The sequence below is a fragment of the Heliangelus exortis genome, chromosome 1, assembly GCF_036169615.1.
Source record: "Heliangelus exortis chromosome 1, bHelExo1.hap1, whole genome shotgun sequence".
Classification (NCBI taxonomy): domain Eukaryota; kingdom Metazoa; phylum Chordata; class Aves; order Apodiformes; family Trochilidae; genus Heliangelus; species Heliangelus exortis.
This window is the reverse complement of record NC_092422.1, coordinates 2,857,935-2,871,140: the sequence shown is the minus strand read 5'-3', so window position 1 is coordinate 2,871,140 and position 13,206 is coordinate 2,857,935. Positions and strand designations below refer to the sequence as shown.

Genomic DNA, 13,206 nt, shown 5'->3' with positions numbered 1-13,206 from the left:
TCTGAAATTAACCACTGTCAAACAATTTAAAAACAGAGATATGCAGAAAATACACATTTCCCTTATACAGAACAAGGCTGAAGATTTTTTTTAGAGTGTCTGGGGCTTACAGATAAAAAAATGCTGTCCCAGTAAAAAGCAGACTTGTCGGTAACCCAAGTAAACTTGGTTGACAGTCAATCTCTAATTAGGCTCCAGATCTAATTACGGTCAACCTCTAATTAAAATTACTAAATATTCTGGCATTCGAAAAGTGAAGATGCAGGAATTTACATGGACAAGAAAGTGACCAGCAGCACAGCAAATGATTTCTGAAAAACAGGATTCTCTCTTAGAACCAGCTCATTTGCAGGTAGGCTTCAGAAAGCCTGAATGGGAGCCTGAAGATGGGAGCCTGAGCTGGAGAAAGGGAGCAGAGGCTCTATTTTAAGTTTGTTTTTTTAAGTTTGTTTTTTTTTTAATTTCAGTTTTTTGTCTAAGCAGTGATCTCCACCCATAAAGCAGAGAGATTTGGTTACCTGACCCCGAGGTCTATTATGAACAGATCTTTAGTAATGCCTGTGAGTGCCCCACACAAACTTGTAACTGTTGAGTAATCACAGCTGAAAATTGCCAGTAATCACATTGGAAATGTGCAGGAATTTCAGGATCATGCTGAATCAAAAATCCACCAGCAGCCAGGATGTTAGGACCCTGATGGGTCACCAAGAAAGAAACACAGAAAGAGAAAGCCACTTGTTTCTGGCTCTCATCCACCATAAAAACAACAAACCCAAAAAGCAAGAATGCAGAAGGAAGGTTAAATTAGAGAACATTATTTTACCACACACAGCTCATTTCAACTAACTCCTATCTTCATTGCTGGGGTTCTGCAAGAACATTATTCCCACAATTTCATGTTAGAAACTGCATTTGCACAAAGTTCTCTGCAGGCATTTAGCTAAAAGGTAACACAGCTCAGCTGTAACTCACTCTTGACAAGCAAGGAAGCAGAAGCACCCAGAGGTTAATGGCTCAATCAGACTGTGGCTGGGATGAGGTCACCCAACAGATCAGTGGCAAAGTCACCAGGAGAGAACTCAGGACTCCTGAGTTTGCTCTCAAGTTGGTTTGTTAAAACCAATGTGAAACCACACATCCTGAAAGCCACACAATGCCTTAAAGAAAAACTAAAAATGAAGCACATGAAGTGTGGGGGGTGGAAAAAAAAGAATCTAAGGATGGAGGGAATAAAAATGAGGATCCCTTTATCCTTTTATCATGTGTCTAGATTGGTTTTACACTCATTACCATGTCATAATTCAGTAGAGGTCTAAATTAAATTTTTAAGAGGTTAAGAACATTTTCCCCTGAATCTTTAAACTAAAGCTGAGTGATCAGTGCATTAAGTCAGAAAAATGAAAAATCTCAATGTAATGGGTTCTGTGGCTTAATACAGACATTAAAGATGGTGGCTTGCAGGTAACACTATTTATGTACAATGTAACATTTCTGACCAGCCATAGGTTTATATAAACACTGCACAGATAGCACAAAGATGAAAATGTTTTTTTCAATATTAAAGTTATCCAGAGCAAGCATAAAAATGGCACCTATTAACTTCACTGTTAATCTCAGTTTGTCACCTGCATTTTGACAGACAAAAAATAAGGACAGAGGAAATATTTTTAATTAGTAGTTAAATAAAACTACCTTTGAGGAGCTGGAGGTATGTATGAGAATACAGCCTGCTTTTAGAACTAGCTGGTTTATTAGCCAAAGAAAGAAGGGGAGAGAGACAAGGAAAACAAACAGGGTTTACATATTGTGCCCTGGATTTCCAAATTTAAATTCATAAAGATGGGTGGCTGGTGGGGCTTCATATGGAGTTTGAGTTTCCCAGCAACTTGAGCCCCCCTAAGACCTGCTTCCAAATAAATCACAAAGTGGCCAGACAGAATTAATTGTAAACATATAAATGCTTGCCAAACTACTGCATAATAAAAAAGTCTAGGCTTACTGTGAAAGTGGAAAGGAGGGAGCTTTTTTAACTCAAACAAGTAACTACTATGCATTGTTTAAGCAGAAAAGGTAAGGCCTCTGCAGAAGCCATCAACAGAGCCACCTTAAAAACAACTTCTGAACAAGCTGGATTAAAAATCCCGATACACAGCAATTCCCACATATATAATTTTTTTTTTTAAATACTTTTCACTCTTGTTGTCTTTGTCATTACTGCTCTCTGCAGCATTTTCCAGTGAGTGGCTTTACCCTCAGCCCAATTTCTCTGTAAAAGGGAAGCAGTACACTCATTCCTCAGCCTGAAGGAAGGCATAAAGGCATTACATGACTTGCCCAGGGTCAGCAAGTTGAACTCAGTCCATGCTGCAGTCACAAGCCTGTCCCTTTCTTTCCCTTTTGTTAATCAGTGGCTAATATCACTTACTTTTGACGTAAACAGTACTTCCACTTGGCAAGACGACTACATTGGAGGCTGGACTGGCAGGTCTGGGGGACTTCACTGTTGCTACACTGCCACTTGGAACAGGGGTGGATGTTGGGGTTGAAGTGGTACTTGTGTAGGAATAGCAAACCACCACTGAAGAGGAGAAAAGACACCTTCCGAATAACTGAAGTGCAGAATCCCATTATTCTATCACTATTTTAAACAGTTGAAATGGAAGTCAAAAAGACTTATTGGGTCATTATCCAAAACTTTGCCTCTGCAAGACTGTTACTGTTGATTATTCCCCAGTTTGATCTAAATTGTCATGGAATTCAAGGCCTTCAAAGACAGCACAGAAATCAAACTTCCCCTTCTCCCATCCCCAGAAACCTGTGCTGATGATTCTATTTTATTGGTACTAATGTGATGTTTTACTTCACAACTTGTTATTCTTCAGTTTAGCATTAACTCAATATTTTGACCTCTTTGCTCTTCTGCAATGAGCACACCTAGACAGGCAAGTGATAGAAAACAGCTCATGCATCTCCTCAACATTACATCAGTTGAAAAAACCCAAAATATTCCTTCAGCAAAGAACAACTGATTTTTTTCAATCAACTTTTTACACTGTTGCTTATTGGTATAATGGTTCAGTACTTCTCACAAAACCAGCATAAAACAGCCCATTTCAAGAAGTGTTACACATTCACTGGTTGCATGAAACCTATTCAGCAACATTAGGTGGAATGTGTACCAGCATTATTTAGAAGGCATAGGGAGATTACAAGGAAATTCTAATTTGTTAACTTGGTATGTTTAATCTGAAATAAAAAACCCACAAAAAAACAACAACAAACATAAAAAAAAAAGGAAAATGTGCTTGACTTTCCCTAAAACCTACTTACATTCTTTAAGTCAAGAGTTCTGAAACATCTCTCACCACTTACACCTCCTTACAAAATCTTAAGCCAATGGTCCAAGTTTTTATAGTCTTGCAGAACTTAACAAGTTAACCAGTGAATCTCCCCCTCATTTCCTGGCAACTGTTTTTTAATTTCAGTTGCTAGTATGCTCACTAACACAAACCTGTCAGGTTTATGCTGAAAATCTTTTATTCGAAAGGAAAAAAAAAAAGACTGTGCCGTAAGGATGATTCTTTTTTAGAAAAAAAAAAATTAATCTAACACTTAGAATCCAAAGGCAAAAACACACTCCTGTGACATTGTTTTTACATTCCTATTGATTTTAGCAGAACCCCAGCTTTCTCTCACCTTCTTTGTTTCCAGTTTCTGCAGGAACCGGAAGGGAGGCGTTGTGCTGAACGGCTGCGTTGGCGACAGCATTTGCAGTCACAGTAAAAGCTGTCTGAGGGACCAGGCGTGGCATCAGGGGCACAAGTCGACGACCTTCTATAGACCATTCTGAAGAGCTGTTTGGTCCAGACATACTAAAAAGAAATGCACATTCCATAAGTTTTTTGCCAAGTTTCCAAAATACTTGTTATTTAACGGGCGCTTTTTTTTTTCTCGACAGCGGACGTCTAAAACTCAGTTTCTAAAGAACCTTAAACTTCCTTCATTTCATGAAAGCTTGTGTGTTTTTTCCCACCTGATGTAGAAATCCTCCCCTAGAAAATTCAAGATTTGCTGCTGCTTCCATAGTTTTGTTTCACAGAGCCCTTAAAGGGCCCTGGATGTCAGGGTCAAAGCCCCATCGTTACTTTAGCTACTGTTCAAGAAGAGTTGCTACACACTTTACTTCTGGATGGCCAAAATATGAAGACACCCAATAGATTTCCTAAGAGGACTGGAAAAAAAGTTATTATATTACAGGGAAAAAAAAAAACCAAAAAATAAAACTTGGCTTCTAATGCAAATCTTATTTTAAAGAGGAAAGTTGGTCAGATTTCTTAAAGTAGTCCCAAAAAAGGTAATGGAATATTAAATTCTTTACAGCCTGGTCATCTTCCTCTACAGAAACCAGCCTGCTGCTCTCATTTTCTCAACCTCAGTACTTACACAAGAATTAAAATGTTCCAAAAAATGCTGCTGTTACCTAGATGGAGAAGTGCTCCTGTGTATGACTCTTTTACATGAGTCATTTGTCAAATCAGCAAAACCAAAAATGGGAAATTATTTTCCAATGCTCTTACATACTTAAGCAAATCAACCCATTTAATGTATTAATATATTCTGGAAAAATCAACTTCTCACGTGAACAGTTGCAAGCAAACTGCAGTAAAAGCTACCACAAATTAGTTTGTAAAATGCAGGTCTGCTCTGTTGTTAAAGCCTGATACACTTCAGCATTCTTCATACATATTCATATAGTATAAGCAGAGCTATATCAGCTAAGGTAAAAATACACCATTAAAATTAAAAAAAAAAAGACTACAAATGCTGCATCTAACCAAAGCTATCAAAGTCAGTTTCCTAACAAGTTAGAGAATTATTTAAGTCAACTCCTAGAGTACTGACCACCACTTACAAAGAATTACCACAGGAAAAAACAAAGTGATGCAGCATTTCAAAACTGCACCTTGTTTAGATTATAATACCTCATCTGTTGGAAGTTCAGCACCTCAGGACAAACTTTATTCATTCAGTAAAATGTTAAAACCAGAACTACTACAGAAAAAGGAAACTTGAGTTAAGAAAAGAATGCTGATTTGACAACCAAATGCTTATTTTTCATTATTCTTTTCCCTTTTGTTTAAAGAAGCACAAGGAAATTGGTGGGTTTTGTTTGGTAAACAGCCTACATCTATCTCTTTAAACATCAATACTAAAACCCTAAGATGTCTTTCTGCAGCACTGTAACAGGATGCTGATTTTGGCAAGTCTAGGATCAGGCAACTCCTAACTCCAAGTGGCCTGCTATTTCTATGATTTCCTTTTTTCTCTCCCCATAAATCCCAAGCTACACAATCCAAACTTAAAAATCAATGCTTGTAACACAGAAAAGAAAGAAAAATACACTTGCTATCCAGCTCTAAACAGTAAGGCTGTTAAATAACTATCAAAGGTATGTAAGCACTTGCCCTCTTGCTCCTCTCCCTCTCTCTAAATCATGTGGAGCTTGCAAAAGCAAATGTGATGAGGAACCAGCCCAGTTGATGCCAGCACAGCAGCTGCATCAAGCAGAGAACAGTGGACACTGATGTCATCAGTTAGCTCTCTGCAGTTTTTTTCCTCTGACCATTTTCCCCCCCACCCTCTGTGCTGATAGACAGTTTTCCATTGATCTCTCTGCCACCTCTTTCCTTCCCTGTCTCTCTGTAGTTCTGTTTGTCTCAACACAGCCTTTCCAACCAGGTTTAAATAAAACTAAAGGTAAAGCAAAAAAAAAAAAAATAAAATAACAAAACAAAAATGTTCCTCCTGCTTTTGGATTTATCTTTATTCTCTCCTCTCTGTTTCTTCTGGCCTGCCTTACAGAAAGCTTTTAATATTGTACAGCAAATGAGATGCAAACCTGACCAGATGCCTTCAGCTGCAAAACCTGACCACAGTAAGCACCACTGTAAATCCGACACGGTAATTCCTTCCTCCATACACTGTTTTATAGACTGTTCTTTCAAACACCATCCATCTTCCAAGTTCTACCATTCAGTTAAGGCATAATGGATTTTCCAGAGGATACCTTTGGAAATCAGACAGAAAGTGACCCCTGACTTACTTGTGTGCAATAGTTGTCAGTCGTTCATCATTCACTGCTCTCCGAACTTCGGCTCGATGTCGCTCCGTTGAAATACTATTAAAGAAAAGAGCCATCTGTTTTAGTCAGGCAGAGACATGAATATTTATCTAAAACTTCCAGCTAAAATGAAATTTATGAATAACCCACTCAAGAGACAAAAGGGAACGGGCATTTACATTGAAGAGATTTGTCACTTAACTTCGGCTATCACGGTGAGGAAGAATGAACGTATTGTTGTTCAAAAAATACCACTAAAGACTAAAAAGAACATTTCTGGTCATAGCACTGCACACCAGCTAGAATCCAACCTCCTGGTGAGAGCAATAAAGCACACAGTGACAAAATCAGCACAAAACATGCAGTTACACCTTGATGTAACCTGGGCTCCAACACCTCGAGGTCCTACCTTGATGAAACTCCAAGCTAGCAGACATCCATGAGCTAGCTGTGAGGATTCTAACACTCCTCATCTCCCCAAACACCAACAAAGCAGTCAGGCTTCAACCACAGAAGCTGAGTTACCAGGAAAACAGCTCATCAGTTCTTATTTGAAAAAAGGTCAGGTTTACCTAAGCACTTTAGAGAGTTCTCCAAGAAGATCCTTCTTCTCCTTCGTGAGGTCTCCCTGTGCACGTAAGGCACTGATGACACCTGCATAAGCTTCCAGTTCTGAAGAAGCAGAGAAAACAGTATTTCTACTTAATGTTTGCAGCAAAGCAAAGAAAAAAAGTTATTTTCAGTATTACTGACAGTGTTCTATTAATTTTCAAATTATTAAGAGGAACGTGTCTTTCAGTTATTTAGTGCTGAAACAATTGTATCATCACAGAAGATTGTCTGGTTCATAAACTCAAATAAATATTTCAAGGTCTCTCTGAGCTGACAGTTCAGGCAGAAAACTTGAAGAAACAGGCCCCAGATTTGAAGAGCAGCTCAGAAATCTCTAGAAACAGAAGAAAAATCTTTGAAACACAATTATTAAAAGTTCCATGGAAAAGCTTGGCATGAAAAAAGAAATATGTTCTCAAAAGGACAACTGGTTTTTTCCTTAATGATTTCATTAATGAAGACAGAGAGCATTAGCTCTAGTTTGTTAAATATGAATGTCATAAACTTTTATGCCCATTTATTTGAGATGTACAACTGCTTGAGCCTGAAAAGAATGCAACACACAGAATTCAACTTGCTCAGCACAAAAGAAAAAATCCAGCCATTCTTAAATGTTGAGCCATCACAAGGATTAACTCACAATACAACTCTGATTTAACATAGATTTATAATTCCAGGTGAACCCCTGCCACTGGTGTTTTAAAAAATGAGAGTAGTAAAAGGCTAAACTTCTGAATTTTGTCCTACTAAGCAGGGTTGAACATGCACCCAATGCAAATAATGGAGTCTGCTAATTTTCCAGAGAAAAAGCTGCTATTCTAAGCTTAGCACATGGAATTCCTGCTTTAAACTAGAAAGATAAATTCTTTTGGTATTTATGTAGGTGTCTTTCAGCAGCCAACCAAACCAACCCCACAACAGATTCCAGTTAACCAAAGGCAGGAATAAAAGGGGCAGGCCAAAACCTAACACCTCTGAAGTCTCCTGCGAAAGAAAAAGCTGCTCTGAAAAGCTTTCAGATGAGGATTCCAAAGAACTCATTTACAAATCAAATCAAGGAATTGTGCTGAAAAGAAGCCCTGCTCTCCTGTCCTGATTAAGCAGACAAAACACAAAGCAGTGTAGCTTTGGTTAGCAGCCTGCACAGGGATGCAGATTGACCTCCAGAAGCATTTACAGCTCCAGATACAAAACATTTCCTAATTAATGCAGTAGTTATTACTAATATCAACATTTATTTAGACAACCATGTTACAATATTTAAGATACTAATTATTTTCCTCTGTTAACAACATAAAGTAATTCTCAGATACAACCACATAGTCATTTAGTAGGGCTATTTTTATTCTTTCTGCATTTTTAATAGAGATCCTCTACACTAGTGCTTTAAAATGCACATTTCTGGCTTTTTAGGAGCTAGTAAGGAGTATGAAACAGCTCTAACTAGCTTCTTCACCTTTCTGTCCACATAGCTATCACTTACTGCTCTGCTCCCTTTCCAGCATGAAACACATCAGTGAGCACAGATTTCCCAAATAAATGTTTTTTCAAGTGGAAGGTGCTGCCAGCACCCCCTTACTCAGTTATCAACCACAAACACCACAGAACAAGGCTAAGTTCTGCACACCTTGGGATGCATTTCAGCCTCACCTACACCACTGCACTTCACTCCTTATGGATTGCCCAGCTACTGCTGTACAGTCAATAAATAATCTGGAAAAAAGCTGGAAAAGCAGGTGAGTGTTGCTGGATGGGACTGTTAGACAGCTATTTCTCCCCACTCCCTTTCTCCAGGCTGGTGGTGAAACTGAGAGCTTCTCTACCCTAGAAGAGAGGCTGCTGCTACAGTTTCTGATCCTCTGTTCTGCTGGCAGGGCCCTCTTGTGGGGACACAGCTCATGCCAGCAAAAAAAAAAAAAAAAAAAAAAAAAGAAAAAAATTATTTATTTTTATTTTTTTTTCTTCCTGTCAGCCTAGGTTATGTCATTGAAGGAGGTGTAGCTGCAGTTCTGTTTGGCTCAGCTGCACCAGCACAGTTCTGCCAGCTGGGGTGGAAGGGTTTTTTTGTTTTTTTTTCCATGCTCCAAGCCAGAAGAGCTACGTTAACAAAATTTAGTAGCACAGACCCAGTCCAAATCTTTTGGCATCCTGCACTTCCTTCTAGTTTTCATACTGCTTGAGCCTTGCTTAAGACCAAGGGCTGTCACTTTAATGGGTGCACAGCTCAGCTGCAGTGGTGTGTGCAACATCTGCATCAGTGTAACACAAATCCCAGACTCCCAGGAAATTAAAGAAAAAGGCCAGAAAGGGAAAAGAAATTCTCAGCTCTCTGAAAAATACAATGGATGGCTTCATAATGTACAAGAACCCTGCAAGAGTTAAGAAGTAGACAACATCACCTTTTAGCATTCAAGTAAGAGGAGAAAAAGAAAAGCTGCAACTTGACTGACACAGGAAGTTTAGAGGAGGTCTCAACTTTCCCTCTGTCATCTCTCAAATTATGGACCTCAGAAGGAAATCTGAAAATAAATCTTCCTTGGTTTTTTTCTCTTCTAATACCTCACATCATTAAACTGGCAACAAATCCTTAACAGGTTGAAAAGAAATTCAGCTCTGAGAACTCAAAGCCAACTGCATCAATAGTTTAACAAAGAATTGTGGCAGACAAAAGTGGATTTGTGGAAGGAGTAAATAAACCTTCCAAAATACAAAAGCAGGTCTCCTTGTACACCTGTATCTAGCAAGGACAGAGCACAAGAAAATCTCCCAGTACATATCTACTGGGCTGGGGGCCTCAGATATGTAAATATATTTGAAACAATGCTCCTGTTGTTATGACAATTAAGAGAGAACACATTTTTCACACCTCCCTGATCGTTTGTGTAACTGCAAATCACATGACACAATTTCTTCTCCTGTTTCAAGTCTTTAGGATATTACCTTTACTACCTGAACTCAGTCCTACTGCATCAACTAAACCAGGGTTCTGTGATTTTTTTTGGTACAGAAAAGTGTCTAAAAGAGAACTGAAAGACAAATGGAGACCCTCCTCTCACAGAGCATCCCACTGCATGTTAATAGTCATCAAAAGAACAAGCAATGCAACACTGAGGCTGAGCAGGACCAGGACACCCATGAAAGATTCTACCAACCCAAACCAACTCTGCACTATTCATTCTGCTCAGGCAGAGAGCATCTGCCAAATATCATTTTAAGCCAGGGCTGTCAACCCAATGACACATGCAAAATGCAGGAAATGACTTGTAAGTTGCCTGTAGACATATTAAAGTATTCCACGGAAGCAGCGGGCAGGCAAATCTGAAAAGGGCAAACATACAGACCCACAAATTGTATCTTACTGTACCCAGTTTGCGGAGGATCCTCTTGCACTCATCTCTGCTGAGATCCAGAAGGGTTGGCCACACCACAGGCATCTTGCCCTTGTGTCTGTGCTCCCACAGAGCTCAGCCTCGCTGGAAAAACGGCATATAAAGGCAGTAAGTGCGAGTCCATCATCTATCGATTTCCCGAGCCGATAAACCCTCCTCAGAACTCCACCGACCGACACATTTCCCTCCCATCCCCTCTCCAACCTTTGTCATGGCATGCTTTGCCATGCAGGAATTCAGCAGCTTCACAAGGGCACGGACTTCCTCGACTCTTTCGCTCAGATCCATCACCCCCGAGTCTCCCTCCCATCTCCTTCTCAAGCCTTTCTTTTCTTTTTTTTTTTTTTTTTCCATGCTGAAACGCTCTCAGAATTGATGTTCAAGTCTCCTCCCTCTCTTTATGCACAGAGCACCTATTATAAGAACTCTTCCTGCTAACCGCACGCCCCCCACCCCCCGAGGGAATGCATTTAGCACCCGCCTTATTATACGGCAGAACGGTTTAAAGAAAAAAAAAAAAAAAACCAACAAAAAAAAAACACCGTGAAAAAAATTTGCTTTTCACGTACCCACATCAACCTCCCGAAAATACCCAAACACGGGGACACCCCCTCGCCCGATCGCATCACGGCAAGATCCCGGGGGTGGTGGGGAAGGAGGACTCGGTGCAAAGAGGGGAATAATAAAAAAAGAGGAGCCGGAGGCGAGCGGGGCGAACCGGCTTGTGCCTGCCCGTGTTCCCCCGGGCAGGGAACAGCACGGCGGGGGGTGAGGGGTGGGCACCGGGAACAAAAGCCCCGGCGCTTTCGCACCTTCCAGAGCGGGGCTGGCAGGAGGGAGGATCTCGCCACCAAAGGAGGCCGGAGGCAGCCGCCACCCGACGGTTCTCGGGGCTGGGGACAGGCGGGAGCCAGCGGCGATGGGTTCCCGATGGGTTCCCGATGGGTCCCCGCTGGGCTCCGGGGGGGCCCCGGCCGGCAGGAGGGAGGGAAAGAGGGAAGGAAAGAGAAGAGACGGCGGCCGCTGCTTTCCCGGCGCCGGGAGGAGGGGCAGAGCCGGCGGCCTGCAGGCAGGGGACGAGGCGCTGCCCGCGGGCTCCGGGCCCGTGAGGGGGCGGCGGGTCCCCGCCGTCCGGGGAAGGGGAGCTGCCCCTCTCCCCGAGGGGGAGAGCCCCGGGCAAAGCGGGGGAAACGAATCGGAGGTGCCGGGGAGCGGGACCCACCTGGCCGGCCGTGCCTGGCACATCGAAAGGCTCCTCGGCGGCAGGGCCCCTCCTCCCCCCCCGGTGCCGCTCTCGGGTTTGTTTAGTGGCGACGGCGGCGGCAGCGCTTCCCCGGGCCAAGATGGCGGCGGGACGCAGTGCCCATGCGCGGCCGCCGCGGAGCACGCCGGGAGTTGTAGTCCCGGCCCCACACTCCCCGAGCGAGGAGATGGAAAGAGCGGGTGGCAAGATGGCGCTGATGGAGAGCGACGCGCATGCGCCGAGGCGCAAAGGGCGCCTGGGAGTTGTAGTCTTCTGAGCCATGGGCGACGCGGTGGGAAGCGGCGCCGACCGTCCCGCCATGGCCCGGCGGCCGGGTACGGGCAGCGAGAAGGGACAAAAACCCGTGCGCGTCGTCCGCCGCGATGGGATCGCGCTGCGGTCGTGGCGGTGCCGCAAGCGCGGGGTGTTTTAAACCCATCCCGCACACCCCTAAACGTGAGGCTGAAGGGCTGCTCGCTGCTCCTGCAAAGGTATCCGGCAGCCCTGACGTCAGCCTTGACGTCATTTGGCCGCTTCCAGCGTTGCGACTTCAAACCGGCGCCGGTTCCGCGCGGTGCTGTGCGGGGCTGCGGCCACCGCGGCTTCTGTGGAAACAATCAGGGCATAAAAAAAAAAACAACAGAATCCACGCCCCAAAGTCCCCGCTCGGAAGGGCTGCGGGGTTTTTCTTTGCTCCCCGCCGTAATTCATCGGGGAGTGAAGGAACCACCTGCTCCCCAAAGCCGCCAGCATCAAATTCGGAGCCCGGGGCCTGGGAGATATTTTATATAAAATAGTGAATATAATTCCTCATTATAACTCCTGATTATAATTTCCTCCTGCACCTTCCAGCCTGGTCTAGCGGGAGGTTATCCCCATGGCAAGGGATCAGGACTCGATGATCTTGAAGGTCCCTCCCGAGTGTTTCTGTTTGTTTTTTTTTTTATTTCCTGCACGTTTCCAAGAAAAGCAGCATGCTATTTATTTAAAAGTCCTTAGATCAGATTAGAAATAGTAAAGAAAACAGTAAAGGAAAATAAAATAGTAAAATAAAAGAAAAAATAGTAAAGGAAAAAATCTCTGGGGTGCAGCTGAACCTTCAAAACAATGCGTGGAAGAAAAAAAAAAATGCCACAATCATCTGCAAAGCGATTGCTGGAAAATGATGCTCCAGCCCTGTCAGGAGGAGCATTTGCTGCCGGGTCTTCGTCTCGCAGAGCTTCATTTATCCCTCCAGGCTCTTGTTTTCTGCGCTTCATCTTGCACGCTTCCTGATTTTGCAAAGCAAACGGGTGCCCTGGGGACAGAGAGTTTCATGGAGGGGAGGGCAGGGCTCCTCCTTATTCGGCTTTCTCCGAGAAAATCTTGGGTTTATCGTTGGCTTTCAAAAAGGCAGAAGCAGCTGGATGTTTGCTGAGGTGAGGAGAAAGCAGATGGATGAGGTGCAGGGAGTTTGCAGAGCTCCGAGTGCTGTTATTTCCAGCGAATTGTACAGAAAGATGTTTCCTCCCTGAATGTTTTCTTGCTTCCCGTTTCCCATTGTTCTCCACAGCGGTTTAAATCTCAAGTACTTGAAAACAATTAAGCTGAACAGTAAAGGAGAGCTTAGACCGATTTTCCTTCTTTTTTAAAGCTTTACAGGAAGCTGAACATGAGCCAGCAGTGTGCCCAGGTAGCCAAGGAGGCCAATTCAACAAGGGGAAGTGTAGAGTTTTGCATTTGGGGAAGAACAACACGATGTCCCAGTATAGGTTGGGGGCTGAGCTGCTGGAGAGCAGTGTAGGTGAAAGAGACCTGGGGGTCCTGGTAGACAAGAAGATGCCCATGAGCCAGCAATGTGC

General features: G+C 43.0%; 1 protein-coding gene across 12 annotated transcripts in view; it reads right to left on the bottom strand.

The window, feature by feature from the left end:
- Window positions 1-11,482, bottom strand: part of EMSY (EMSY transcriptional repressor, BRCA2 interacting) — a 38,759-nt gene extending 27,277 nt beyond the window's left edge. For 9 of the 12 annotated variants that reach the window (XM_071761971.1, XM_071762291.1, XM_071762129.1 and 6 more), the window contains exons 1-6: window positions 11,345-11,482; window positions 10,098-10,206; window positions 6,694-6,793; window positions 6,104-6,178; window positions 3,697-3,872; window positions 2,426-2,578 (exon numbers count right to left, since the gene is read on the bottom strand). In XM_071761971.1, coding sequence (XP_071618072.1) covers window positions 2,426-2,578; window positions 3,697-3,872; window positions 6,104-6,178; window positions 6,694-6,793; window positions 10,098-10,167 — 574 coding nt within the window. In that variant the 5' untranslated portion in view covers window positions 10,168-10,206; window positions 11,345-11,482. Of the gene's footprint in view, window positions 1-2,425; window positions 2,579-3,696; window positions 3,873-6,103; window positions 6,179-6,693; window positions 6,794-10,092; window positions 10,207-11,344 lie in introns of all 12 variants that reach the window. The other 3 variants (XM_071762463.1, XM_071762715.1, XM_071762803.1) reach the window with 2 other exon arrangements.
- Between the last annotated feature and the right edge of the window lie 1,724 nt (window positions 11,483-13,206).